Consider the following 27,455-nt stretch of genomic DNA (forward strand, 5'->3'; position numbering starts at 1 on the left):
GCCACGAAAAAGGTGGTTTTGAATATAAAAAAGCACATGCTAGAAGAAAGGAAAAACAAAAAAAAAAAAACTAGAAACTATCCTATATTCAACTCTAACGTCTAAAATGCTATATACACAGGAACAACTTTATTGTACATAACAATCATCGGAGTAGAATTATAAGCCCCTATTGCTACGAAGACTATTTCTTCAAGCTTAAATACTATTTGTACACAGATTTGGTACATCCATACAGTTCACTCCTCCAGCTTCACTTGAACGTTATGTGAATCTTGATACTCCGTTAGCAACCTCTTTGGAAGATTTTTAGCCACAATATTCCCACCATTGTACCCATTCATAAGCTGCTTTCCAATCTTCAACCTCCATTCTGAGCTATCCAACTCCTGCTTCCTATCATGAACCACTCTGTCACTATAATTTAGCATTGTTCCCAAGCCAGTGTTTGGAGTCCATCCATATTCGGCCAATACTCGTGCTTCCCCTTCGCTCAAGTCTTCTCCAACCTTTTACCATATCACGCAGACATGCACAACCAAAGTAGGAATACATAGGCACTTAGAAATAAAGATTAAGGGATAAATAAGAAAACAAAATAACAGTCTTTCAAAAGCATTAATAACAAATTGAAAATGCGCTTAAGGATATAAGTATAGAACCCCAAATTTATTAGACAATTGAAGAGGAAACTAGTTGAATATATGAGCCCACTTGTCACCTTAACAAGACATCACATGTTCTATGTTCTTTCAACCGCCTGAATACGAGTTTTGAACAAAGGCAACAGATAAGATACAAAGCACAAACCAGGAAAGGCAGAATCAAGAAGACCTGCGAACAAGGAGCAACAAGCAACATAGTGCTGACCACAGGGACTGCTGCACTCAAATAATGTCACAGACATCAGGCCAGTAACATCAGAATATGCTGGATCAAAGTCATCAAACCTAAGATTAAAATGTTCTATAAAAGATTTTTATGCCAGGCCATCCCGAAAAACATGGTCTAATACATTCAGATGAGCCCTAGAGAAACATGTATGTTATTATTCTCACAGAACAATGTTTATGTCTAAGAGCCAAGACAACCACTTAAAATTAGGTATTAATACCCAATTTAACCAATAAAAAGGACAAGATAAAGAAGCATAATTGCTGGCATTCTACTAATAAGTTCACGGTAATAATTTTTTTTTTTAAAAAGCATGAAACTACAACAACAATTCCAAGGAAGCAAAGTCCAACTCAGGCGAAGGCTGAAAATGTTTTAATTTGCAATACTCAAATAAAACTTTTTTAGCTACCTTATACAACAATCTCATATTACCACCTTTTGATAAAAGCTGCCTTACAATACATTTTGCAAACAACTACCTCTAAGTTCAAATATGATTTAACGGATCATTACATGACTTGAAATTTAGCACAAAGGGCAACCATCACCAGTTTGCCTTCAGTTGACTAAAAGGTGAGAAAATAAAAACCAACTTAAACTTTTTTTTAAGTTAAAGATAACATTACTTATACATAGAATTCTACCAAAACCCATATACTAGAAAAACAATATATAGGGAAGCCAGCTAATCCCAAGAACGTCAAAAAGAAAATGGTTTCCCATCTGTCACCAAGCAAAACACAAAATACACATGAGGAGATAGTGTTGTTTGGCTTTGAAACATCGAGATTCTTCCAAGTATTCACGCAAATGCTTTTACCCACTTGAGCGTCCATATGAACACAAATTTAGAGGCAAAACCAGGATTGTTTGTTAGGTGGCGGCCGTAAAAGACTCACCCAGCTTCAACTCCCATTCATGAGGATTCCTCCTAGGTGAAATCTCAAGTGAATTGTGCCCAATTCCCGCCAAGAAAAGGAAACGATATGAGTGTGATGGGCAGTAGGGTGTGAAAAAGGGTACTGAAAGACTAAGGTCACCCCCCAAAAAATTGTGTTTTCCGGTTTTCCCTGTTGCCTTTGACAAAGGGAAATTAGAAACGGTGCATTTTTCTCAACAAAGGAATACAAGCCCTGCAAATTGCTCCCAATCATTCCTCTAAAATGTGTATGTGCTCCTAATCACACTCTGACATATGTTCTTAGACACCAAACTATCAAAACCCGATCTTACCCCTTCCATTGACTAGCATAGGCACGCCTAAACCAGTACACCCCCTTCACCATAACCACAAAAAAGTATCTTATAATCCTCTCTAACCATTTAATTACAACCATCAAAAGCTTCAGAGGGAAAGATATGCGTCTTTAGATATGCGTCCTACACTTTCCTTTAATAAACCCTTTTCCCCCTTCAACTTCCTACACCTCAAGGCCACTCGTCTCAAAATTATACTTACGGGGAAGTCCAAGTGAGGTAAAATATCATGTATGACCACCCAAGAGAACGTATTCAAGACCATGGACTCTTATAAAATATCGGTGGCACTAAATATGGCTTCCCCCAAATCACTTTGGTGGGGGAACAAACATCTAATAGTAAATGAATGGTAAGAAAACTACCGATGTATCAAGAAACCCGACGTTACACATCACATGAACAAAGAGAATTCAAAGGATGCACTCACGATTCCATCATTTTAGTAATGAAGATCTATTCAGACTTTATGGCCCGATTCATTGATTACCCAAAACATACTTCCTCCATTCTTATTTACATGACACAATTGGGTTTTGGACACCATTCACACAAGGTCATTTGACTTCCTTTTGTGACTTATACTTAAGAAAATACATAGTTGTGTGGGGTCTTATTAGATTCGTTTTAATAAATATTTTTTAAATGTAAACTTTTTATAATTTTTTCTTTATCCATAATTAAAGATATTAATGTTTGAAATCGTGCATTGTCAAACGTGCCTAAATAATTGTGTCATTTAAAAAAGAACAGAGGAAGTATATGATCAGATGAATCTCCTATTTGATTTTCCTAGAATCTGGCTGATGTAGTGATATCTTCTCCCGGTTAAAAACTATTCACATGGACTTGCACCTTTCATGTCTATGTTTATCATGATGACCATATTCTAAGAATGTCCAGAATCATTCAAGTTAAATTACCACTAGTGGTCTGTTCTCTAATAGGGTGATCCGGCCACAGTTTGTAAGCTTCATTGCAGTCACCAGGCGCTTGACCTGCCAGGCCACAGGAACAGAATTCAGCAGCTCAAAGAAGTATGTCGCGTAGCCATATTCTGGACGTTCCAACACAATTCTGCATCCAACAACCTCTTTAAATAAACATAAAAGTACAAGATTCAAAACAGTAAAACGTCAACAATTTCCACCTGTTATGTCGTTGGAAGACAAATATAAAAGACTGAAGATCCCGACACCAACCCCATTCAACAGGCCACTTCCTATTTCGCAAATATCTCGTCTGCAACACAACTCAACAACAGCCAAGATCAATAACAGAAAAGTTGTAAGAACCAAGTATCAGCTAAATCTGTTATCAAACAATCAAGACTTCATTGGAAAATATTTAATTTTTTACCAAGCCACTGATTTGCTAGAAATTTACCTGCTCCACAAGTGAGAAGAGACAAGACAAGCAGTAGCTAATTTTCTCACCCTTTGAGCGTAAAAGAGGAAACTTAAGAAATGTTTGACGTTGTGAAAACAACTGCATCAAAGATTCAAAACAGAAACACAATTAAATGTCAGTATCTTGCAAACTTCAACCCATAATGTTCCGGCTTAGATACACATATCAAGGCATGGTCAACAAACTTAGGATGTGGACATTGGGGTTTGTCCATTTAAACATAAAATTGTTCTATTAAATTCCCAATATTTATACTTAGGTGTTTTAAGTCGGATTTTTCCAAAAAAAACAAGGTGACGAATCGAATAATATTTTGAATGTGTCAAGAAAAAGAAGAGATATATCATCTTTCTGCTATCAATCCTTCCCTGCTTCTCAGCCACTCCATTTTTTACCCAGTCCTTGAAAAGATCTGTCTCCTATTTCTCCAGCTATCTGTGAATGATATTGCCTCTCTCCAAGCATTAATGGTCCTTAGATCCTGTTTAATCCCTAGTAGATTGATAGCCCAAGATTCAGATACAAAGTTTTCCAATAAAACCCCAGATCTGAAAAAAGGTAACTCGGATTCCTCATGTTCATACTCGGATCCTATCTAACTCATGAAATACCCTCGAGGTTTAAGTTTATTCACCAAATACCCTCGTAGTTTCATGTTTCACCAAATACCCCTTAGGTTTCATTTTCTTGCATGATTTACCCCTGCCGTTAAGTGGCCGTTAGAAACTTTATTTCACCAGATACCCCTGTATTTTAGAAAATTTATTTCACCAAAAACCCTTATGGCTTCTGATTTTTCACCATATCCCCCTATGTTTTCTGATGATTTCACCATATGCCCCTGCTCCACCAACGGCTATTTTTTCAAAAAACTAGCCGTTGTACTATCTCCTCTATATAAAGGAGGAACGGCAACAACAACTTACCACACATATATCTCTGTTCTTCCCACAAATGAGATCATTGCCCAACTCACTTCTTACAAATGAGCTCAAATTCTCAATCTTCCTCTTCCATGTATGAATCCTCATACATTGTAGTTCCAAACAAAACACGTAACAAATGTGGAAAAAAATTGCAATAAGAAGTTCCGAAACAACGAAAAATCCTCAAAGACTATATTACAATTGGCATTTTAATGTTTCTGATTCTAGTTTTTGTAATGAGAAAGTGAATGATGTGTAATAAGCAACAAAATTTCATCATTAGTATGACATTTCATTTCCGCATTAAGTAGCTTTACAAAAGTGTGCCTCGACAAGCAAAATATAGCCACAAACGGTCTTTAAGTGTAACTTTACAAAAACTTGCTCCCATTAGGCATGGGATATACCAATAAGTAAGGTAAGTTTAGCTTTACAAAATATGTTTACTTCTCTTTCTTAGTTTAGGAGGTTCGCCAGCAGCTCTCTTCATGGGTGGTGGAAAGATGATAGGGGGAGTTCAAATGAAAATTATATTTTGGAACCATAACAACATTTTACAACAATGCAATCAATCATTAACAATTATCCAATACGTCTGAAAATTATATTCTGGTCTCGGGACTAGAATGTGTATCCTGATCTTTGATGAACATATGATTCAACGATTGCGAACCTATTATTCATATAGTTCAAAGATTATGAACATATAATTCATATCATTCAAAATTTATGAACATATATAATATAATAGTTCTTTTTTACTTCAACAGCAAAACTGAACTATCTAGTTTAAAATTTAAGAAGATAATGGACTAAATCAAAATGGCTCTTAAAACCTCTTCGCTTTCTTTCCATGAAGTAGAAGATGGTCGTCCCGTTATCGTCCCGTTATCGCTTTGGGTCAATTGGAGGGGTAAGGTTGTGTACGTCCGACCCCCCCTTACCCCGCTTGTTGCGGGAGCCTCTTTGAGGCAATGGGGTAATGGCAATGATGATGATAGCAAAAGAAATCCGTAAACTTTGAATGACATTATCATTTATTCTGAACTATAGATTCATCTGAGACTAGGATGCGCATCAATATGTGGTTATACACCTGGTGTACAACATGCAGCCCCTAACAAATAAAACGTCTGCTCACCCGGGTGTATAATCCAAATTGAGGATGCGCATAGTAGATTAATTTCAGCAATTTCAATTTTCACAGAAACAAAATCTTGCAAACTCAAGTAATCTTACTTCTCCAAACAGTTTGATTTTAATCAAAGCTAAAGAGTGTTCAATCAAATACTGGAAAATCTCAATTTTGGTGCCAAAATCACCAATTAAGGAGAGAGTGAGTAAACAAACCAGAATCCAAAGGCGGAGACGACGAAGAGAACAGTCCAGGTTCCCCATGAATCGGTTGGGGATATGATCAACGACGATAACAATGATCTCACGGTGGTCAAAGGTTTGACCGGACAAAACTTTTTCGGAAGTACCGGGAAATTCAGCTGCTCGCGGTGGTTGAGAATGTGGTTTTCCCATAGAATTCGGTGATTGGTGTCGACAAGTTACCCCCCGCGAGGATGGAATTTGATACCGGAGGCTCGACGCCGGCGATGCGTATATTGATTTTAGCAGCGGTGAGGAAATTTTTTTAGGGTTTGCGAGGTTTTTCGAGGGAAGAACAGAGGAAGAAGGAAGGAGAAAGGTTGGGGGTTTGAATTTTTGGACACCTTGGTGTCTTTGTCAACTTCTCAAAATTGCGCCAGAATAGGGGTATAATAGTAAAAGCACACTAACGTCTAGTTAACGCCGTTAGCCTCCGGTGGTCATTAAGGGTATTTCATGCAAGAAAATGAAACCTCAGGGGTATTTGGTGAATACCCGAAACTACGAGGATATTTGGTGAATAATCTTAAACTCGGGAGTATTTCATGAAAAATTCGATATATCAATCTATGCATCCACCCATCAATCTATTTATCTATTTGAATTTATGAGGGCAGACCAACAGAGTCTACATTTCTAAAACATTGAAACATATACAAAAGCAAATAAATTGAAATATTGATATTTTACAGAATAAAATAGTATTTTGAATTAACATGCAATCATGTATCATTATAATAAGTTAATGCGTAAATTAAAAATTGAAATAGTAATTGTAAAAGATAGATTCTCTAAGGAACAAACTGAAAAATATAGAAAGAAAAAGAACTCTAAATACAAGCGTCCCTAACGTGCTCCACTTTAAACATCTAGATCCTAACCAGATAAAATACCAAGATGTCTAGACCTGTAAAACGGGTTGGATCAGGTTCGTGATGTTCATCAAATTATTTCTGGGTTTGGGTCACCTTCGAGTTTGGTTGAATATTGCTTACTCATAAACCAACTTCTTCGTAACCCAACGGATTTAGAGATTTTAAAAGTCCTATTTTTTTTCCTTTAATTAGTGTGGTAAATATAACCATATCTCAATAGAATTACAGTACAAAATAACAAAGCATCATACATCTATAAAATTCATCTATAAAATGGCATAAGCCAAACAAAATTATATTACGTGCTAAAAGATCCTCACAATCTCAATTTTAATACTATAAATACAATGATAAATTCGGGTCGAAAACGAGTTTGGTTGGGTTTGGCCCATTATTTTTCGGTTTGTCTGGGTTCGGATAAAATCGGGGTTTGGGTCACAAATTTAGTTCAATATCTAGTATTTCCAGGTCGGTTTGTATCAGCTTTCACTTCAGGTTGATTTTTGACAGGTCTTACGATTTCCCATGAATGAAAAACCTTAACTAAATCTATGGAATTTGCAACCTTATTTCTCATTAGATACATTGGCCACCCCCCCCCCCCCCCCCCTCGGGAACTGCCTTCCCCTCTCCCTTTGTCTCTCTATCTCAGGATTCTGAAGCGGCCAGGTAGCCATAACCAGCAAGGTCATCATCCTCACCCAGGACTCATGATACCCCACCAGGTGTCTCAGAAAGATGGCTACAACCCTTAATGCCTACCGTGGCTTCAAAAACATGGCCAGGATTCCAATCTGATTTTTTTGCATTAAAATGTATAATTTCGCAGCAGAGAAGGATGTCCACTGATGGGTCCGTTAGCCATGTTATAGCCACGTTCTATCCCATTCCAGAATAGGCCGAAAAAGCATGCACCCATGCACACTTGTGTCCATGTATCATTTCATACTTTATAAGCAGTGCATGCTCTGTAGCTACCACCATTAGCAGGATAGTGACCATTATTCAGACCGCAACTAAAACTCACACAATACAAGAGCCTAACAAAATCATTAGAAAGGTCACTGACATAAGTTAAATATTAATAACAGCAAAGGTGGAGGGCTAGTAAAAGAAACAATATTTTCAAACCAAAAAAACAAAACTATGTTATGAGAATATAGCGAACAACCCTTAAAATGCCAGTCATCTATACATCTATACATAGTATTTAAAAAATAAAACCACAACCATTGCAAAGACACGTGTCCATACTCCAACAGTCTTTTTCATTAAAAAAAATAGGGCAGAGCCGTTCTCTCATCTTCCCCATTCCCATTAAGCTCCACTTCATCTTCCTCACCATTAATCATCATTCAATTCAATTTCATGATCAATCAATCCCTCAAATTTACGATCATTGAATACAAATAGTCTTCAATTTCAGCTACAATTGGAATTTCAGAATTTTTATTTTGCATTAACCTCAAAAAAAAACCTCACTTAAACCTTCAATTGAAACTCGAACTAGAATCAAACTCCAAATTCACCTTCAATTCGATCTCAATTTACAAATTAATTTCCCCAAATACATTAATAATTTCATAAATCATGTTGGTTACTCTTTGTTTGCACAAACGGTCATTGATATTCCACCTCTCATCTCTTAATCCAATACTAACTCCATTTAACACAATTAGGTCAACAAGAGTAATGCTATGATTGTGGGATAGAGACAGGTTATGATTCCATTTTTTATTGTTCCTGTTTTTAACGGGTTTAATTTACATTTTAGAATTGGTGTATTGTTTTCTAATATGTATAATTTCCATTTTATTAGGATTAAAATTGATGTGTTGTTGCAAATTTTTCTAATGTATTCTTTACTGAATAATGACAATTCCCTCAATTTGGTTTATTATGAATTGATTGAATGCTTTTTTGGCGCAAACAATTCTGCTCGAACTGTGCCAACTTCTGGTTTGTTGCAGCTGATGCTATTCCAATTAGTAATCATTTACGAACTCAGTGTATAAAAAAGCGCAAAGCGCACTAAAGCGATATGAGTCCTAGAGCTTAAGCGCAAAGCGCAAGCGCAAGGCGCGGGCTTCATCCAAGTGAAGCGCACTTTTTAAGAATTAAAGATTTTTACTATTATGAATATATATCTCACTAAAATAACCACAAAAATATATAAACATCAGATTTGCTTCCAAAAATATATTACTCCTTGCTTTAACAAAAATATATTACTCCTTGCTTTAACAAAAATAAAGCATATAACATAGTGTTTATCCAGAAGCTAGAAGCTAGGGTCGGCTGTTGTGACTTTTGTCTTCTCTTTTCTTCTTTTTTGGACTATTGGTATACTTTCTATTGTTAAGGATTAATAGGGAGTGGTCAAAAACACAATAACAACATATAAAAAAGCTTTCAACCTATAGTAATAATAAAAAAAAGAATTTCAATGAAGCGCCAAAAGCGTGCTTTTTGCACTTCGCGGGCTTCATGCGCTTAAGCGCGCTTCGGCGGGCTTAATCACAAGAGCTTAGCTCAGACCTAATTAAGCGTTTTTCCCTAGAGCTTCGAGCTTCAGGGCTTAAGCGTGCTTTAAGCGCGCTTTTTTAAACACTGTACGAACTATTGGTTTGTATCAACTTCAGGTGAGAATTAGATGCTCTTATATTATCTATACTAACCATGGTAAAATATGAAATGTTAAAAGAAAAAAGAAAGAAGAGTGCGCTAGTGATTGGATAGCCACTATTTTGGCGGTTTAATTTGACCGACAGCTAGGTGAGTTCGTAGCAATTTAGGTGTAGTATGAAATACGGAGTAAATAGAAAGGGAAGTGTGTAGGAAGGGGTATTGAGAAATGAGAATTGTATTGTGCTAAGTGGAAAGTTAAGAATCTGTTTAAAGTTGTTACCTTTGTTGGTTCTGTTTCTGTTATTTCATCGATAAGCTACCAGTTTTCTGCAATTATCTTGCTATTTTGCTAACAATCTGTGAGTGATCCGAAAAATGTCGAGTTCCTTTGTCTTCTGACACAACATTACGGGCTCTCTTTTATGCGGGACAGGACAGTGGGAGTACACATCTGAGCAAGAAGGCAAAAGTTGGGTTTGTTGATCTAGAGAAGTTCTTTAGTGGTGAAATGGTAAACACTACCTACGGTTCAAGTCGGATCAGATAAAGTTTCTAAGCTTCCGTCCTACAAATAAACAACTGGGGTTGACTATGTGTTTGAGTATTTGTTTGCACCACTAAAGCAGACAAACTTAACAGAAGTTCCACAATGAAAAGGATCACCGATATAAAATTAAGAAATTAGAGGCACAAGCTGTGACCAGAATATTACCATGCAGACAATGGATGAAACCAATGACTGCTTCAGAGTTCAGACTCTCTGCACATTATTTTTTCTAAAATCCTGACCATTATAGGATAAGCATTTCGTGTAAATCTAAAACTAATAAAAGTCCTATTGTTAATGCCTTAAAACAAGGTTTTTTTTATGTGGATGTATAGTCCGATTAGTTCTGTTCCACAGGAGCCCTCGAGGACTTTTGTATACCAAACAAAATTGCGCACAAAAAAACATTACAAGTTAAACCTAATCCATAAATTGTTACTAGAGCGCAACAAGAAAGGATTTGTTAATTAGCTTGACTAAAATACTTTTTTAAATACCTACAACATATTTAGCCCGTACGTAGAATGGGCCCAAAAACTAGTTTTTTTTATAACTCCCACCTTCTCCATCTCAACTAAGAAAGCATGAGATAGTCAAAATGATAATGATGAATGATGAATGATGAAAGCAATGCGTTAATAAACAGTGTAGATCATCAAAAGACAACAACAAAAAAAAAAACAAGATAGTTCCACGACATCAATATTTCGGTAGCAGACTAGCAGTACGCTCAGTGTATTACACATTATGTGATATAGTCACAACTGGGAGCACCATCATGCAATAATTTTAAGAAAAAGCACATGCATAGATAAGGGAAGCATAAAAAACCTGTGATATTACAGCTTCAAGCTCTGTGAAACGATCTTCACTGAGAGAATCATCAAGTATATCATCAGTATCTTCTTCTCCATATAACTTAATTTCTTCAGGTGATACACCTCTGTCAAGCAAAACCTAGCATTTTAAAATAAATATTAGAATTGGTTCTATCTCTGAACTTTGTCCGTGAATTGAATTGTGGCTCTGTTACAGCGGAATCTGGTAATTAGAAGAATAAATTTACTACCTTTAGAAGGCCAGGAGCATCTTCCTCCAATGCAGTTTCAACTGAGTCACTGCACAGCATTGTTAAGTATATAAGAAACCTACTATATGGAAGCTAGTCATGTACTCAATGTTATTGAAAATAGGCTATATTGAAATAATACGTTGCAGTTCTTCTCTTCTTCCTAGTCCGACTGATGCTAATTGGTTTGACAGATTCTAGGACAGCATTACCAAAATCCAAAGCTGAGGCCTCATCTTCCTTGAAAAACTCAGGATTCCCAGACAAATCTGAGGTTGGTATTCCAGATGATAGCAACTTGACTCGATCCACGAGTGGCAAGTGGTCTAACTCATCCACAAGAAATTCAGAAAACCCGGGCTCCTTTTTTACAGTTAGAGTCTGACCAGAGTTTTGCATAGTATTCTTTCCTTCACTGCATAACTCGTTTATATCAAGAGGCTCATCTTTGACTTTGGCAAGAGATGGTAACACTGAACTTGCCAAGGGACAGGCATCCATCATAGCAGTTTCCTGTGTACTAGCAGACACAGGTAAAGGTCGTGAACACCTGTTAGCTGTATGTGATGTTCCATCAGTTGCAAATTCTGAAGACAGATCATTACTGCTATTTACTTTAAGGTTTAAATGTTTGCCAATCAGTGCATCCGGAATGGAGTTACTTTTTGCACTTCGCAGCGAAATTTTAGATAAGTTGGACAGCCCTCCATTATTCTTCACCTGAAAATATAAGTTAAATGAATCCAGAAATATTCAATGTCCGCAATCCTGCATATGATCTGAAGTTCCTCATAGTAAAGAGTCTAAAGACATTTTCGGCAACAATGATACAGAAGTGAAACTATAAGAAAAGTCTATTACATTATATCCATGAATATAGATATCAAATTGTTCTCCAAGTTTTAAACAGGATCTAGAGTCCCGAGTTCAGCACAGTGAAGTTTAACGACACTGGACTAACACGGAGCCTTCTACAGTAAGTAACTTATTTGCCTGGTAAATAATCCTACCTGCTTTCAGTGGTCAAAAGGATCTGCAAAAGGGCTAAAGGCTATGGCCAAGAATCACCTCCCCCCCTCACAACCTCTCTCTCTCTCTCTCGTTGGGGGTTTTGGATTCTTTTGGGGGATTGACAAACTGATGTAGCACTAATTGAAGCATTCAAGAGGCTTTCCAACAACAATCTAGTATTACTTTCACGTGAAGAGGTATTCAATTCAAATTTAATTTCAATCTTCTCACTTGATTCATACTTTTGGTTATAAAAACTAGCCTCTTGTATTGGTTGTTGGATTATGTATGTAATCATTGTGGTGATATTATTGTGAAGATTGTTTATGTGGATTCATAGCGAATTTTGTAGATAAAGAGTTCTTGATTTTGATTTTTATTTAGAGTATTAGAGAAGTTAAACTAATATTATTTATTCAACTTAGTGTTACTTTGTATCCATCATGAGAACATCACATAGAGCTACCTCTGAGCCTAAACCTATCTACAACTCAAATGTGCAATCATGAAAACACTAAAAAGCCTCCTCAAAAATCCACAACACGACCACAAAAATAAATGCCCTCCACTTCAAACATCCAACTTACAAGGCACCTTCTCAAGCCCCATTACCTTCTCCTCCTTTTGGCCCTTCCCTCCCCTCCCCTCCCTTCGTTAACCGAAGCTCGACAAGGGCAAGCTAGTTAAGCTTACGAAAACAACCATTGCACATACCTCTTACATGTCACTCTTTGGTGGTACAAAACTTGGAACAGAAACTATAGATTGATTGTTGAAGGAATAGCGAAGGACATGTATGGAATAAAGTCTTCCGTTTGAAAGAGAATATTTGTCCGGAGCTTGTGGTCGAATTTCTTTCTTCCCTTGAAGTGAATACGAGGAAGGTTGATTTGGTGTTCTCTCTTTATGGTCATGAGGTGGAACAATGTGAATACTCTATTTGGTTGGTCTGTTAATGGCACTGAAGCTTTGAAGGAGTTAATGAATTAAAAATTGACACGAATTCTAATCTCTTCAACAACCAGGGTTTTTGAAAGAAAATATCAGGTAGATTGTATAGGGAGTCGGGTGTTAACAACGCCTTATTTTGTGGGTTATCCCGCTCTTCGCATGTTGCATCGCTATGTCCTTCAATCGTATAAGGAGTAGGGTGTTAGCAAGATTTGCATGGCTCACCTTTCCTTGTACTCACTTCAAGGGAAGTAAGAAATTCAATCACAAGCTAGAAACAAATATCCCATTCAAAAGAAAGACTTTATTCCATCCACGTTCCTTCGATGTTCCTTTAAACAAGCAATCTACACATGTTATGTAACATTCGGGAGTAAAAAGTGAAGAGGTGTATGCAATGGTTCTTGCTGTAAGCTCGCTTGCTTGCATGGAGTGAGGAAGTGATTGAGCTCCAAATATCTGTTTTGTGAATCTTTGAAGAGTTTTTGTGGTGATTGCACATTCCACTTGTAGATAGGTTTAGGCTTGGAGGTAGCTCTATGTGATGTTCTCGTGATGGGAACAACGTACCACTAAAGTTCAACAAATAATATGAATTTAACTCCTTTAATACTCTAAATCAACATTAAAATCAAGTCTTCATTCACAAAGTTCACAATCATTCCACACAGTATCACCAACATACACAATCTAATAATCAATATATAATCCAAGTTCCACCATCAAACCGATAAATTCAAGTGAAAAAGATGAAGAAAAATGGAATTCAACACCTCCTTAAGTAAAAAGTATGCTAGATTGATGTTGCAAAGCCCTATGAATGATACCTTTTAGCTTTAAGGGACGATATTGGTTATCTCAATTTTTATTCATTTTAGGGCGCAAAGGGGCGAAGGTTGTAGAGAATTCTCATTCTTTTCGGGCTTGTGATCTCTCTCCCTCTCTGTCTATTTTTCTAATACACCCTCAGTCCCAATTTAGAGTGCCCCGTTTCCTTTTTCATCCGTCCCAGTGTAGTTTGCCCGTTTCTATTTTTGGTAAGGACCCACTATTACTTTATTACTTCTCTTCCCACTACTAAAACATAAGGTCCCAGACTCCCAGACCCTCTCTTATGAAATTAAAATAAAATACTCCAATTTCATTCATTCCACCTACTTTTTCAATAAAATATTATTTGATAACCACTCTCCAAAAAATCACTTAAAACTGTCATGATAAATGGGCACTCTAATTTGGGACAGAGAGAGTATATACAAACATAGAGGAGGGAGGATCCAGACCTATATCTGATTCCAAAAATATTTGAACCAAAAACCTCCTTAAATTTCAAGTAAAGAGATGTTCACACCATACAACAACAACAACATCCAAGCCTTAGTCCCAAAATGATTGAGGTCGGCTAACATTAATCGCTTTAAGGAAACCGGCTGTCGAACGTAAAGTTGGAGAAATAAAAGAAAATAAAAGGTTATGTTAAAGAGAGTAGACACGAGGCACGAAAAAAAGGGAAAACGAAAACAAGACAGGCTAGTTTAAAGAAGAGGCAAAAATATGTTTTGAAAAAATATATAACCAAAAAAGAAAATAGAAAAAAGAGATTGAACAGTAGTTGTTGTTGAGTCGTCGGATGTGTTATCTCCCTCCACTCTGCCCTTCTAACACTAGATGTTCCTCTATCCCCAATAAATCCATATCACTATCAATCACCATTTTCCATGTTTGCTTTGGTCTTCTCCTACCCCTTACTATTCCATCCGTTTGTCAATCCTCAATTCTTCTAACACGCATCATTTGGCCTCCGTCTTACATAGGCAAACCACCTTAATAGATTCTCCCTCATCTTGTTCTCAATCAGTGTAACCCCCATTTACATCTTAATCACCTAATTCCTCAACGGATCATTTCTGGTATGGCCACACATCCAACGCAACATACGCATCTCCGCCACATTCATCTTATATGTGATATTATTTCACAACAAAACATTATGTGCCATATAATAGTGCAGGCCAACCTAAAGCCACGAGATTCCAAAGTATATCTCCATAATTCCAACTTACTTTCCCCATAATCTCTCATAATAAAAGGATAAACACGTTCTCATCAGTTTGTTCGATCTTATTGACCCAAAATAAAAGAAACTACACGATGATCAAAATAACTTAACCTACAATCTTTATAAAAAGCCCAACTGATTTTTTAATGGTCTAATACTGGTTAAAACATATTCATACTTGAAACAGAATCATTTTCGCTTTTTTCCCCTCATTTTTAAATGAAAAAATATGAATACAAAGATTTTAATAAATGATAAAATCTTTAAAAAGCTAGATAATGGTTCCAAAGGATAGAATGTTTTATGGTATCAATAAAGGAAGTGAGAATGTTAGTCCTAAAGTAAAATAAATTTTCTAAGCCTACAATATTGTATCTACAATCTCCACAGGGGACATTCTAATTAACTGATATGATCTTTGTTGGTACTCCCTCCATTTTTATATGTTAGTCCCTTTTGGAATCTAAGACAATCCACCATAAAGACTCTTGTCACATGAATCTCAAAGGAACCTAACCCATGCGGGTAGGAGAGAGAAATAATTGAGGGGTACTTGGATATTTGGGTAACAAGTGGGTCATTTGAATATTTACTTTGGATGCAATCGAAATTACAATTGTGATATAAGGGTATAATGAGGATAAATGTTGGACAAATAAGGAAAGATGCCAAAAGGAACTAATAAAAAAACACTCAATACGAAAAACAGGACTAACATTATAAAATGGAGGGAATAATTGTTTAGATTTTTAAACATATGGGACAAGAATAAGCTATTAAGCAGATTCACAAGCAAGCTTTCTAAAAACTAACCTGAACATAAAAGTATGAGCACAATCAATTTCATATAAGAATAATTAACATGTGCTACAAGAAAATCATTGTTAACCACTATAATAATTGTTTTCAGCTTAGAATAAATTGTCACAACCATACGCTTCTTGTTCTTTTTTAGTTGCAACCGTTTGATTTTCACTTTGCCAACACACAACTAATATCTCAAATTAATTATTCATAAATAAAAATTAAGAAAGGTAGATATTGTACACTGAGACGGATCTAGCAAAATCTCACATGACTATGTTTTAGCTTACCTATAAATCATTAAAGGTCAAAAGGGAGTTGTGAATAGTGCAAAAGTTCACTTGTACAAATACAGGAAGTAATAAGTGTTACCTAATTCCCTAATCAACCCATGAACCGCTAACTGAAAAAGCGAAGTTTAACATGAAAATGGTACATTTTTGGTCTAGTTGAGGAAATTAGGTAGCGAATTGTGAAATCATACCCAATCTCATACTAGCTAATCAGGTAACAATGAGAAACATACGTTCAAGCATTAAAAGGAGATAAAAAACAATAAGACTTAGATTTGAATAACTACAAACTTTTTTAAGATATACATATAGAGGTGCTATAATCAATTGTTAGATGAACACCAATGCGCGTATTGTCATTCTTTTATTTCACTTTCATATTCTAATTGATATACTTCCTCTGTTTTTATTTAGATCACACTTATTTTGGCACAAGAATTAAGGAGTGAAAGAGAAAATATAAAGACAATAATGCTCTATCTTATACCTACCCAAAGTACCCACTTTCAAAAAAGAATGTGGGGAGAGTAAGGGTAGAATTGGAATTTCATCTTACAAAACATTCCAAAAAGAGAAATACGCAAACTAAAGAAAGCATTCCAAAAATGAACATTTGTCAACAAAAAATAATGGAGGAAGTATATTCTACTCATATGAACTTAATGTTCTTTAGGAATGAAGACGAGATATGTTATTTTATGCATGTAGATAAGATATCTTCTTTAATTTTGAATTGCATATTCTTTTACTTTGAACTGTATGTGCTTTCGGATCTAAATTGAGTTTGGCGATGGAGGTTACAATCCTTGTAATGTTCATATGAGAGAAGCGTTTGACAGCAGAACACAATGCATGTGAAGTGCATGATAGATTTTCCAGAGAAATTGTATGTCATATGTACATTAGCTATCAACCGTACTAACCACTTTGCCAGTGGCTCTACAATGAAGTAAATACGTAATAATACATTGATTATAATCAATTTAAAAGACGTCACTAGTCTAACCACCAGAAGCCACTACAATAGCATTCATAGAACATCAAGGTCTCATAGTTAATTCTAAAAAGGAGAACGCTTGCACTGATTACCATAAGATCAAGCTAGAGTATCACCATAGACTATAATGTGCCATCATTGAATGTTACTTCCACAAGAAAAGGCCTTTTGAAATTTTTGTGGTTACGGAGTACAAATATTTGCATATAATAAACTTTTAAGTCTTACTTCTCTAGCAGTTTGAGAAATCCATTCCCCGAAAAGAACCATGGACAAGAAACAAATGCCTAAAAATTTTCCATGAATATGAATCACGTAAAAATTACCTCCACATGTGATCTGGGAGATTGCATGAGTTTCCTGTCAAAAGATGATAACAGAGATTGATTGAATTAGCATACACATTGACTATGCAAAGAAAAGATTATTATAATAAGCCCTTGCAGACTTATGTTATGACCTTAAGAAAATGAAACTTTCATTATGTTACTCGGACAAGGATTCTAGTGTCGGACCCAGACCAAGTGTCCGACTCGGCTAAATTATGAAGCTTTTACCATGATTTTAGTTCAAACTGAAGAGTCGGAATGTGCATATCCATGTTATTTCGAGGATCCGACACGGGTACTTGGGTACTTGAAGTAAGAAGAGTATGAGTAACATATGGATAAGTGACATGGGTTTCGTTTATTCTAGGGGGGAATAGTTGGTATATGACCTTAACTGATTGGTTATTGAAATAGCAGCATTGATAAGGTATTCAGTTCAAACGATAATCATCATAAACAATAAAATAATAATGATAACAAAATTAACAAAATGCCAATTAAATTGCATAGGCTTGATATGCATTATAACGTAGCAAAAATGATAGTTATAGATAGATAAGTGTAATAATAACAAAACTAAATAAAGTAAAAAAAAATGTGCGAAAACAAATTGGCAAAAATTATAGTTATAGACAGATAGGTCATAGATGGAAGGAAAAATAAAGAGATGGAGGCACACAAGGGTAAGGAAAGGGAAAAAATACTAGGAGGACCCTTCAATGAATAAGAAAAGAGGAAAAAACAAAAGGAGGAATAGAGAGGAATGAAGAACAACTAAAGACCACCAATTACTAATGGGAAATCATATTTTATGTTATATTCTCTTTACCTTATTTTTGTATTACTTATTCTTTTGTTAAATATCATGTCAAACCACACCAAACCAAGCTAGATGATTCTATTTGAGAACCTATCATAAATCTTTAAAAGTGTCAAACCACAAAGATTCTAACAAAATACCATCATGAAAATTTCAAAACTAAAACACCTTAGATAGGTGGAGAGAACAGAACAGAGTCCTAATGGTTTATCCTTCACACTTAAACAAAAGAACTAATGTTTTTGCTCATCCTTTCATCTACACGACCATGAATTGCCAAATTCATCTTTTTGCATTCACTTTCTAAGATCCGTAACAACAATTAAATCATTGAGTACGGCTCTATTTCGTTCACCTTATTTCCACTTATTTAAGGAAGAGTTCAGATAAGTTCATATAAGATAAGTTCAAGAAAAATAAGGGGACCAAGTATAATTTACAACTAAAATAAGTTTTGATAAGTTCAAATAAGTTCGGATAAGTTCACATTAGTTTAGTTAAGATCAGATAAGTTCACATAAGTTCAGTCGTTCAGATAAGAAAATCAGGTGAATAAAACGCACCCTACAACATAGAAAAAGCATGGTTGCGGTTGCAACCACAATGCCAGCTAAGATGTCAGAAAAGTAACATCTTACAAATTTTACATCATGTTTCAAACACGAATTGAATTGGCAAATTAGAAAAATTCCAATTCATAAGTCAAAAGTTTTGAAAGCAATTTTCAAGTCATACTTGAACATATAAATTCAAAGATCAATATTGATATGTGTTGAAGAATTATAGTCTCAAAATATTAGTATATTAAATGACAAAAACCTAAGTTCAGAGTTTTCTTATATATGTCAAATTACAAGCATCACTAATTCACTTACGCATAAAAGAGTTCATGTTGGATTATTAGAGCCGATTTCATAACATATTGATATTAGAAAGACATAATGGTAATTTTTGAAATAAATCTTATGAAAAGTTGTTATGGTGATTATTATCCTGTAAAAGAACGTTTCCAAGGTTTTGGGTAAAATATTTTTAAAAAAAAATCATCATTTTTAAGTGGCTACACCTTCCTCACTTGCACATCCATGGAATATTTTTTTTTAAGTGGCCTATGTATTATTCTAGTAAATCAAAAGTTGGAAATGGTCTGTTTACCAAAATTTAGAAGGATATAGGGAAGGGGAGAGCAGTCAATTTGCATCTACTTCCCACGTCTACTGCTCCTTTTTGTTCTTCGTGATTCTTATGAGTCCACGTTTCATATTAAAATTCTTAAGACCTGCATCAAAAAATGTTGGCCAATGCAAGTCTAAGTTGTTGTATGGAGATTTTGCGCTTTTGGTTATATCAGGATAGTAACTCTACGGTGTGCTTTGGATCCTTTCTTGGTTAATTACCTTGTCACCACAATGTCTGCATTGCTGCACCAAGACTCCTCATTTAGGAGACTACAGTTCCTGTTAAGGTGAGTGCTTTCATACGAATGATCGCTGTTAAGCAGGATTAATACTAGTGATAAGCTCCAAATGCTGACTATCTAGACAAATATACTTGTTCTACTGTGCCAACAGCAAGTCCGCAATTGCTGCTTGAGAGTCCTTTTTAATTATCAAGTGCCTCAATGACAGAAGTTTTTTTCCCTTATGTTGAAAGTCATCTGGCCATCCCTTTTCCATCAGAAAGTTGATGCAATGAACTTTATGGGGTTTGCAATGACCAAAGAAAATACCTTACAGTGGGGAACTGCCTCAAAAGCAAGTTTTGTATTTGGCTAAACAAGAATTCACTCATCTTTTTGGGGGCCACTTTAATTCCTATGCCAAAAACATTTAATACGAAATATGTAACCGGTCAAGTCTTAATGAATGACTCCATCAGAAGAGACGAGTTAATTGATGTCTTTTCATTTCTATTTTCATAAAGACCAACCATCAACAATACCTCGGGTAATACCTAGTGATCCTACGCATAGGGAAGTATCAAAACCTCCAGCAAGCCCTTGCATCTCCAAAACAAAATTACCACTTATCTTAAGAAGCGGTGTTAGTTCAGTTAGGTAGAACATGCGTCTCCAAAACCCAATGCCGTAGTGTTGCTCAAGCTGTTGGCGCATAGTCTGTCTTATATGTCTCCAAGTCTCCAACACAGTGGTTGGTGTAAGCTAATCTAAGCAAAGATGCCTCGTTGAATTTTTTATTAAACTAAACTTCATGAGTTAACATTATATTTTTCTAGAATTTTTCTAAAATGCTAATTAAATTTTAAAACATTATTTCTCAAATTTTAAATAACGAACGGTACATTAGGTATTATTGTCGTTTCCTATTTTTCTGCTTTTTAAACAAAAATAAAACAGAACCATGTTGCGTTAAACTGTTCAACAACAACAACAACAAAGTCTTAGTCCCAAAATGATTTGGGGTCGGCTAACATGAATCGTCGTAGGAGATCGTCATTGTCACCAATCAAATCAGAAAGGAGCAGCAAGTAAAAAGAAAAAAAACAAGGAAGAGAAAGTGGAATTAATAAAAGTAAGATAAGAGAAAAATGTATATACATTATAGAAGAAATATTGTAAGAGATAATAAAAATAAGTAAAGTTTAAAATAAATGAATAAGTAAAATAAGTATATTTCAAAATAGCATGTAAAATTTTAAAAAAAAAAATTAAAGAATTTTAAAAATAAAATAAGAATAAAAAATAAGAATAAAAATAAAAATAAAATAAAATAAAATAAAATAGAAAGAAACAGAAACATGAAAGCTGTATAAGTCAAATGAAGTCATCAATGTATATTCTCTCCCTCCACTCTGTCCTATCCAACGCCATATTTTCCTCGATCCCAAGAAAGCTCATATCGTGCTCAATCAACTTCCTCCAAGTTTTCTTAGGTCTTCCCCTACCCCTTGCAATTCTATCACTTTGCCACCCTTCTATCCTCCTAACCGGGGCATCACTTGATCTTCTGCTTACATGCCCAAACCATCTTAAACGACTTTCCATCATCTTAAACTCAATCGGTGCAACCCCTACTTTCTTCCTAATAATCTCATTCCTCAAACAATCTTTTCTTGTATGCCCACACATCCAACGTAACATGCGCATGTCCGCCACATTCATCTTGTGCACGTGACAATGTTTCACTGCCCAACATTCCGTACCGTATAACAAAGCCGGTCGAATTGTCGTGCGGTAAAATTTTCTCTTCAATCTTTGGGACATGCCTGAATCACATAGGAACCCCGTGGCACCTTTCCACTTCAACCAATCTGCTTTGATTATATGGGCCACATCGCCATCCAATTCTCCATCTTTTTGGATAATTGATCCTAAATAACGGAACATTTCAGAGCCTTGGAAAATTTTCCCATCTAAGGTAATCCCCCCTATCTCTCTATCTTGGACTCCACTAAACTTACACTCCATATATTCCGTCTTGTTTCTACTCAGCCTAAAACCCCGAGATTCTAAAGTTTGTCTCCATAACTCCAACTTACTTTCCACTCCTTCTTTTGCTTCATCAATCAACACAATATCATCTGCAAACATCATGCACCAGGGTATACCATCTTGGATTGACCTCGTCAATTCGTCCATGACTATAGCAAAAAGAAACGGGCTAAGTGCGGAACCTTGATGCACTCCAATCGTAATGGGGAATTCTTCGGTCTTACCAACACTAGTTCTCACACTCGTGCCAACTCCCTCATACATGTCCTTGATGATATCAATATACTTCCTCGAAATTCCTTTCCTACTTAATGCCCACCAAATAATTTCCCTTGGTACCTTATCATACACCTTCTCCAAATCAATGAAAACCATATGTAAATCCTTCTTTTTATCCCAAAAATTCTCCATTAGTTGCCTTATAAGATGAATGGCCTCCATAGTCGATCTCCCAGGCATAAATCCAAACTGGTTCTCCGAAATTTTCACAGTTCTCCTCAATCTTTGCTCAATAATCCGCTCCCAAAGTTTCATAGTATGACTCATTAGTTTGATTCCTCGATAGTTGGCACAATCCTGGACATCACCCTTATTCTTGTATAAGGGGATGATAGTACTTTTGCTCCACTCTACTGGCATCCTATTACTTCCCAAAATCTTGTTGAAAAGAGTTGTTAATCATACAACCCCTCTCTCTCCCAAACATCTCCAAACTTCGATAGGTATACCATCGGGCCCCACTGCCCTCTTGCAACCCATCTTTTTCAGTGCCATTTCGACTTCTCTCTTTTGAATTCTTCGTATTAAGTCTAGGTTAACCATATCCCGAAGGATATTTGTATCCCCAATATCGCGCCCTTGATCCCCGTTGAACAAGTTATCAAAGTAGAACCTTCATCTATCCTTGATTTCCTTATCTCCCACCAAAACTTTGTGATCAACATCTTTCACACATTTAATCCTCCCGATGTCTCGCGTCTTTCTATCTCTCATTCGAGCAAGTCTATAGATGTCTTTTTCCCCTTGTTTTGTATCCAATCTTGCGTAAAAATCCCGATTCACCTTTGCTCTAGCCTCTCTTACGGCCTTCTTTGCTTCCCTTTTAGCCTCCTTGTAATTCTCGTAGTTCTCATCACTTCTGCATTTTCCCAAATCCTTATAGCATTCTCGTTTGCTCTTTATAGCTTGTTGCACAACTTCGTTCCACCAAGATGTGTCCTTACTTGGTGGCATGATTCCTTTAGATTCCCCTAGGACCTCTTTCGCCACTTCCTTTATGGTGTGCTCCATTCTTGTCCATAATGAGTCTATATCCAAATCCAATCCATATCTCCGGCCCAAATACCTTCACGTGCCACCTTTTCCACGAATTCTAGTTGTTGCTCCCCTTGAATCATCTTTTTAACAAAATTTAAACGGGAAATCGAAAACCACAATAATATGTTTTGGGCATTTGGTTTTCGTTTTTACTTTGACACTCTCTCCTCGATTAACAAAAGGAGAAAGGAACATCTTCATCTCCTTCCCCAATCACCTATTGTTCATCTTATAACACCTCGTAGGCGCCTGTAGCCTTTCTCCTCAATTCCCATCTGCGCCATTTTTGCCACCTTCATCAACCTCCTTTCCAGCCTAATTCATCTGCTATCACTTTCATCACAAAATTAACGAACAAATATAGAAAAAATAATCTGGTGACTTTTTTTCCCTCAAAAGAATATATAATCTGGCAACTTTCTATCGTTTTAACTGATCTATAGGTGTATCAAAATTTCTAATTGTCGGTAACATAATTCTGCAAGTTTTTATTTCACCAGAAGGGAAATAAATTTGTGGTGAAACCATTCTTCTTCCCTATCTTTTAGATGAACTATAGACAAGTGAAGATAATTGGGATGAAGAGGTTTGGAAGGTGATGCAAGAGAGTCATGCCCCTCATGGACTCATGGGAGAAAGTCACGAGAAGGATATAAAAAACTCTCTAATTGTCACGAAAAGAAAGGAACAAGATAAATTTTTTTCTTTTTGGTGTAGCTGACTAGCTGTCTAGTTAGTTCATTTTTTATTAATTTTAGTCTTGTATTAGTCCGTATTAGTTTTGGTTTTATACTAGTTTCGATAATATAAAAATTAAAACCAAAATCACATAAAAAACTAAAAAGTGAAAATGATGTCGAACGAAACTACATTTTTGCATTTATGAATAAAATTTGTTAACAAATTAAATTAAAATATTAGGGATTTAGAAAGTTAAGAACAGTAAAAACGTTAGGGGGTGTTTGGTTAGCAGGGTTTTGGTATGGAGTATTGCTCATACCAACCTCGAGGTATCAAACAAAAGAAAAATATTCATTCCCGAACAAAACCAAACACATATTAAGAATCAAGTTTCAACCCCGTAACACCCTAGTTTCATTCCTGATTTCAAACTCATACCACTTTGCGAACCAAACGTCACTTTAAGAGTTAATGAAAAGTTTATAAGGATTAATGCAACTCTTCAAAAAATAAAAAATAAAATAAAAAGAATAATACAAAAAATAGAAAAGTTAGAATACACATGTGGCACAAAAAGTTCCAGTTATTAAGTATTAGTATAGATCACTACTTATGTTCTTTTTCTATTGCAACATCTCTAATTTTGGACAATTTGACACCCAAAATGACTTTATTAACCTTACTACCTCTTGCTAGCTTGTTGTTCTATCTATTCCTTTTACAAAACCGCATGGGAAAAGTGGTCCATTTCCACCCTTTTTCACTTTTCCTTGATTTGTCAGCCCAACGATGTTGCAATAGATAGAGAAAGGAGGAAGTAAGGTATTAGTAAAAAGACAGTAGTACCTTGATACTAGCATTTTTCATCGTTTTATTAGAACATTGTCAAGAGCGTCATCAAAATCATACGACTTTCATGATTAACCTCAGTGGCTTACACATTTGCAGTTTTGCACTACTTGAACCCATTCAGTGGTCTAGTAAAACACCATCAGTCACATCTGGTGTCGTTGGATGTCAAAACACACCAATAAGATTGTTGAGCTGCTCATTGTCAATGCTTTACTTAGAGGATGGCGACTTATTTGAATTTTGCAACATCTTGGGCAATTTTGACACCCGACATTATTACCCTTACTACCCCTTGTTAGCTTGTTGATCCTCTATTCCTTTCGCAAAATCAAATGGGTAAAGTGGTCCATCCAAACCCCTTTTCCTTTTTCCTTAATTTGAGTGCCCAATGACTTTGCAATACATAGAGAGAGGAAATAAGATATTAGCAAAAAGAAAGTAGTACCTTGATGCTAGCATTTTTCGTCGTTCTTTAATTAGAACATTGTCAAGAGCATCATCAAACTCATATAACTTCTCGTGCTTTACCTCAATGACTTGCCCATTTGCACTGCTGCAGCCCATTAAGCGGTCTTGTAAAACATTGTCCAGAACATCTGATGTCGTTGGATGTCTAAACACACCAACATGATTATTGAGTTGCTCATTTTCAGCTCTTGCTTTAGAGGCTGGCAACTTATTTGAGCAGACGGATGAATTTTCAAACTTTATATCCAGATCAGAATCTCCAGAACAGTCCACAGAATGATCAGAAGAACTGTTACCAGAAGATAATATGTTCTGACCAGAATCTGAAGATTGATGAATTGGTACTTCTGAAGCATTTGTACACAAAGCTGTGCTTGAACAATTTTCTATCGCTATCAGCTGCTTTCCATTTACATTACCAGCAACGTAACCACATATTGTCTACAGAAAAGGAAAGAATACACTGAGATAATAATACAAAAAGACTAAACAACCTATTCCTATTAATACATGTTGTCATACAAAAAGCACATTCATTGCATTTGTAGGGTTAAGATGTGCATGCAGTGCATCTATATTTTACCCTCTTTCCCCCCCCCCCCCCCCCCCCCCTCCAACACCCATCCATCCAAAAATAAGGGGGGAAACACAGCATTAACTATGCCTATTGAGTAAATTATTTTTTTAACAACTGCAAGCCTGATTTTCACAGACCAACCTCTACTTATCCACTCTAAGGTAGAGGGCGAGTCCATTAGTTCCTACGTTATGCATAAGAGATGCAAACATCAGCCACATTCTCCGAACATTTCACAAAGTACCAATAGAAGCCCTCCTAATATTGGAGAACATTAAGAAATGCTAAAGCTTCATTTTTCCATCTGAATATCCAAACTTATTAACCCTTATCTGAACTTCTTTTCAGGAGACCTTGTTTAAAGTGAAAATAACAGATTATAAGTAAAGATAAAGCCACAATGTTCACTTCAATGACTTCACAACTATAAATAAATTCGGCTAAGTCCAGAACTCCAGATCCATTCAAATAAGTTGTAATAAAGACCCACTCAATAAGTTCAAATAACAGGTAAGCTCTGATAAATCCCGGCAAGTTCTAAAAGGTTTTGATAAGTTCCAATTAGCACTAAAAAAGATAAGTTCGAATAACCATCAATAAGTAATGACATATTCTAACAAGTTTAGATAATGGAATCAAGTGGAAAGGAAAGAAGCCTAAACTAGAACCAAATTCCAATTACATGATTTACAACCCAACCAATAAATAATAAATTCTAAAATCTTCGAATTCGGATGAGCATAAATCAATAAATAGTGTACGATGAGCTTCTACAAAATTTAAAAAATTGCAAAAGCATATATAAAGAGAAACTTTTGAATATCACTAAGATATAAGGGTAGAATACCTTTGCATTAAGGTATCCATCATCTTCTTTTGGATGTTCAACAGAATGCAACATTTTCCGTCGTAATCGCAACGGAATGCAATCATACTTTTCCGACCACCCGCCGCCACAAGCTCGCGCCTCAAAATGGATCGACATCCCATCAAAATTACAGAATTCGGCAGTACGCACTGAAAACCCCTAAATAGGTAGCTTTATGCCAATCATACTACGACATCAAAACAAATCAATTTAGAAAATGTTCTCGCATGACAGAAAATGATTCGGAAGGTGAGAATTTTGCAATTAAACCGGAAGATTGAGGCATTTATAAAATTTTGTGAAAAAACGATCTAATTTGAACAACAAATATCATAAAATAAGTAACAAAATAAGGGCTTACCAATTCGCAATTCGCAATTCGCAATTCGCAAGTCGCAAGGGTTTTATCTTGATTAGGGTTGTGAATCAAATGAAGAAGAAAATTTGGCGCCAGGTTATAGAAATTTAAGCGAACGGAATAAGTACGGATACGGCTATGTAATACCGGTTGCTATTTTCCACACTATTTCCCCCAAAGCCATTACTCCCTCGGTATTTTGAAAATATATACATTTTAACCGGCATGTAATTTTATGAGGTGATTTAAATTTATTAAAATAAGATAAAAATGGAGTAATGGTTGAATTATTTGTTTATATTAAGATGATGATGTGAGTAACTGTAGGAATCAAAAAGAAAGAGAAATATTAATATAATTGGAAGTGATGACCAAAATATGTAAAAAAAGAAAAGTGAATCTCTTTTTAAAATACGGTCGTTTAAAGAAAGTGTATTTCTTTCCAAAATACAGCGGGAGTATGTGTATTTGAATGAAAAACGATCGATTTTCCTTCAATATTGCTTAAAGATCGTTAAATTCCCCAAATACGCCACTTTATAACATATTTCCCACCATACCGTCCACCTCATCATCAAAACCGGTCTAATTTTTTTTTTACGGATTTTTCATGAAATGACCCCGAGGTTTGCG

The 27,455-nt window shown here is 35.7% G+C and overlaps 1 protein-coding gene across 2 annotated transcripts; it reads right to left on the reverse strand.

Annotated features, from left to right (window-relative positions):
* On the reverse strand, window positions 1-27,010 carry LOC110791819 (uncharacterized). Of its 2 annotated transcripts, XM_056837960.1 has the most exons (12): window positions 26,826-27,010; window positions 26,444-26,651; window positions 24,997-25,460; window positions 17,428-17,461; window positions 11,129-11,706; window positions 10,987-11,035; window positions 10,749-10,874; window positions 3,541-3,642; window positions 3,305-3,396; window positions 3,078-3,231; window positions 811-881; window positions 370-509 (listed from the first exon to the last, which is right to left on the reverse strand). In XM_056837960.1, exons 2-11 carry the CDS (start codon window positions 26,579-26,581, stop codon window positions 825-827), a joined length of 1,794 nt encoding a protein of 597 aa, XP_056693938.1. In that variant the 5' UTR covers window positions 26,582-26,651; window positions 26,826-27,010; the 3' UTR covers window positions 370-509; window positions 811-824. The 2 variants fall into 2 exon arrangements, with proteins under 2 accessions (XP_021852268.1, XP_056693938.1); XM_021996576.2 differs by lacking the exon at window positions 811-881 and having other exon boundaries at window positions 1-509; window positions 26,826-27,007.
* Window positions 27,011-27,455: the final 445 nt, after the last annotated feature.

The sequence above is a fragment of the Spinacia oleracea genome, chromosome 1 (genome assembly GCF_020520425.1).
Source record: "Spinacia oleracea cultivar Varoflay chromosome 1, BTI_SOV_V1, whole genome shotgun sequence".
Lineage (NCBI taxonomy): Eukaryota > Viridiplantae > Streptophyta > Magnoliopsida > Caryophyllales > Amaranthaceae > Spinacia > Spinacia oleracea.

What these genes read in the sequence shown, in the direction of transcription:
- LOC110791819 (XM_021996576.2), bottom strand. Translation starts at nt 26,581, where the DNA reads ATGTCGATCCATTTTGAGGCGCGAGCTTGTGGCGGCGGGTGGTCGGAA. An exon ending in CTCCCAGATCACATGTGGAG is followed by an intron (nt 11,707 to 17,427) that starts GTAATTTTTACG and finishes TTATATTTTCAG; the next exon opens with GTGAAGAATAATGGAGGGCT. An exon ending in GTCTTCCAACGACATAACAG is followed by an intron (nt 3,232 to 3,304) that starts GTGGAAATTGTT and finishes TGTTGGATGCAG; the next exon opens with AATTGTGTTGGAACGTCCAG.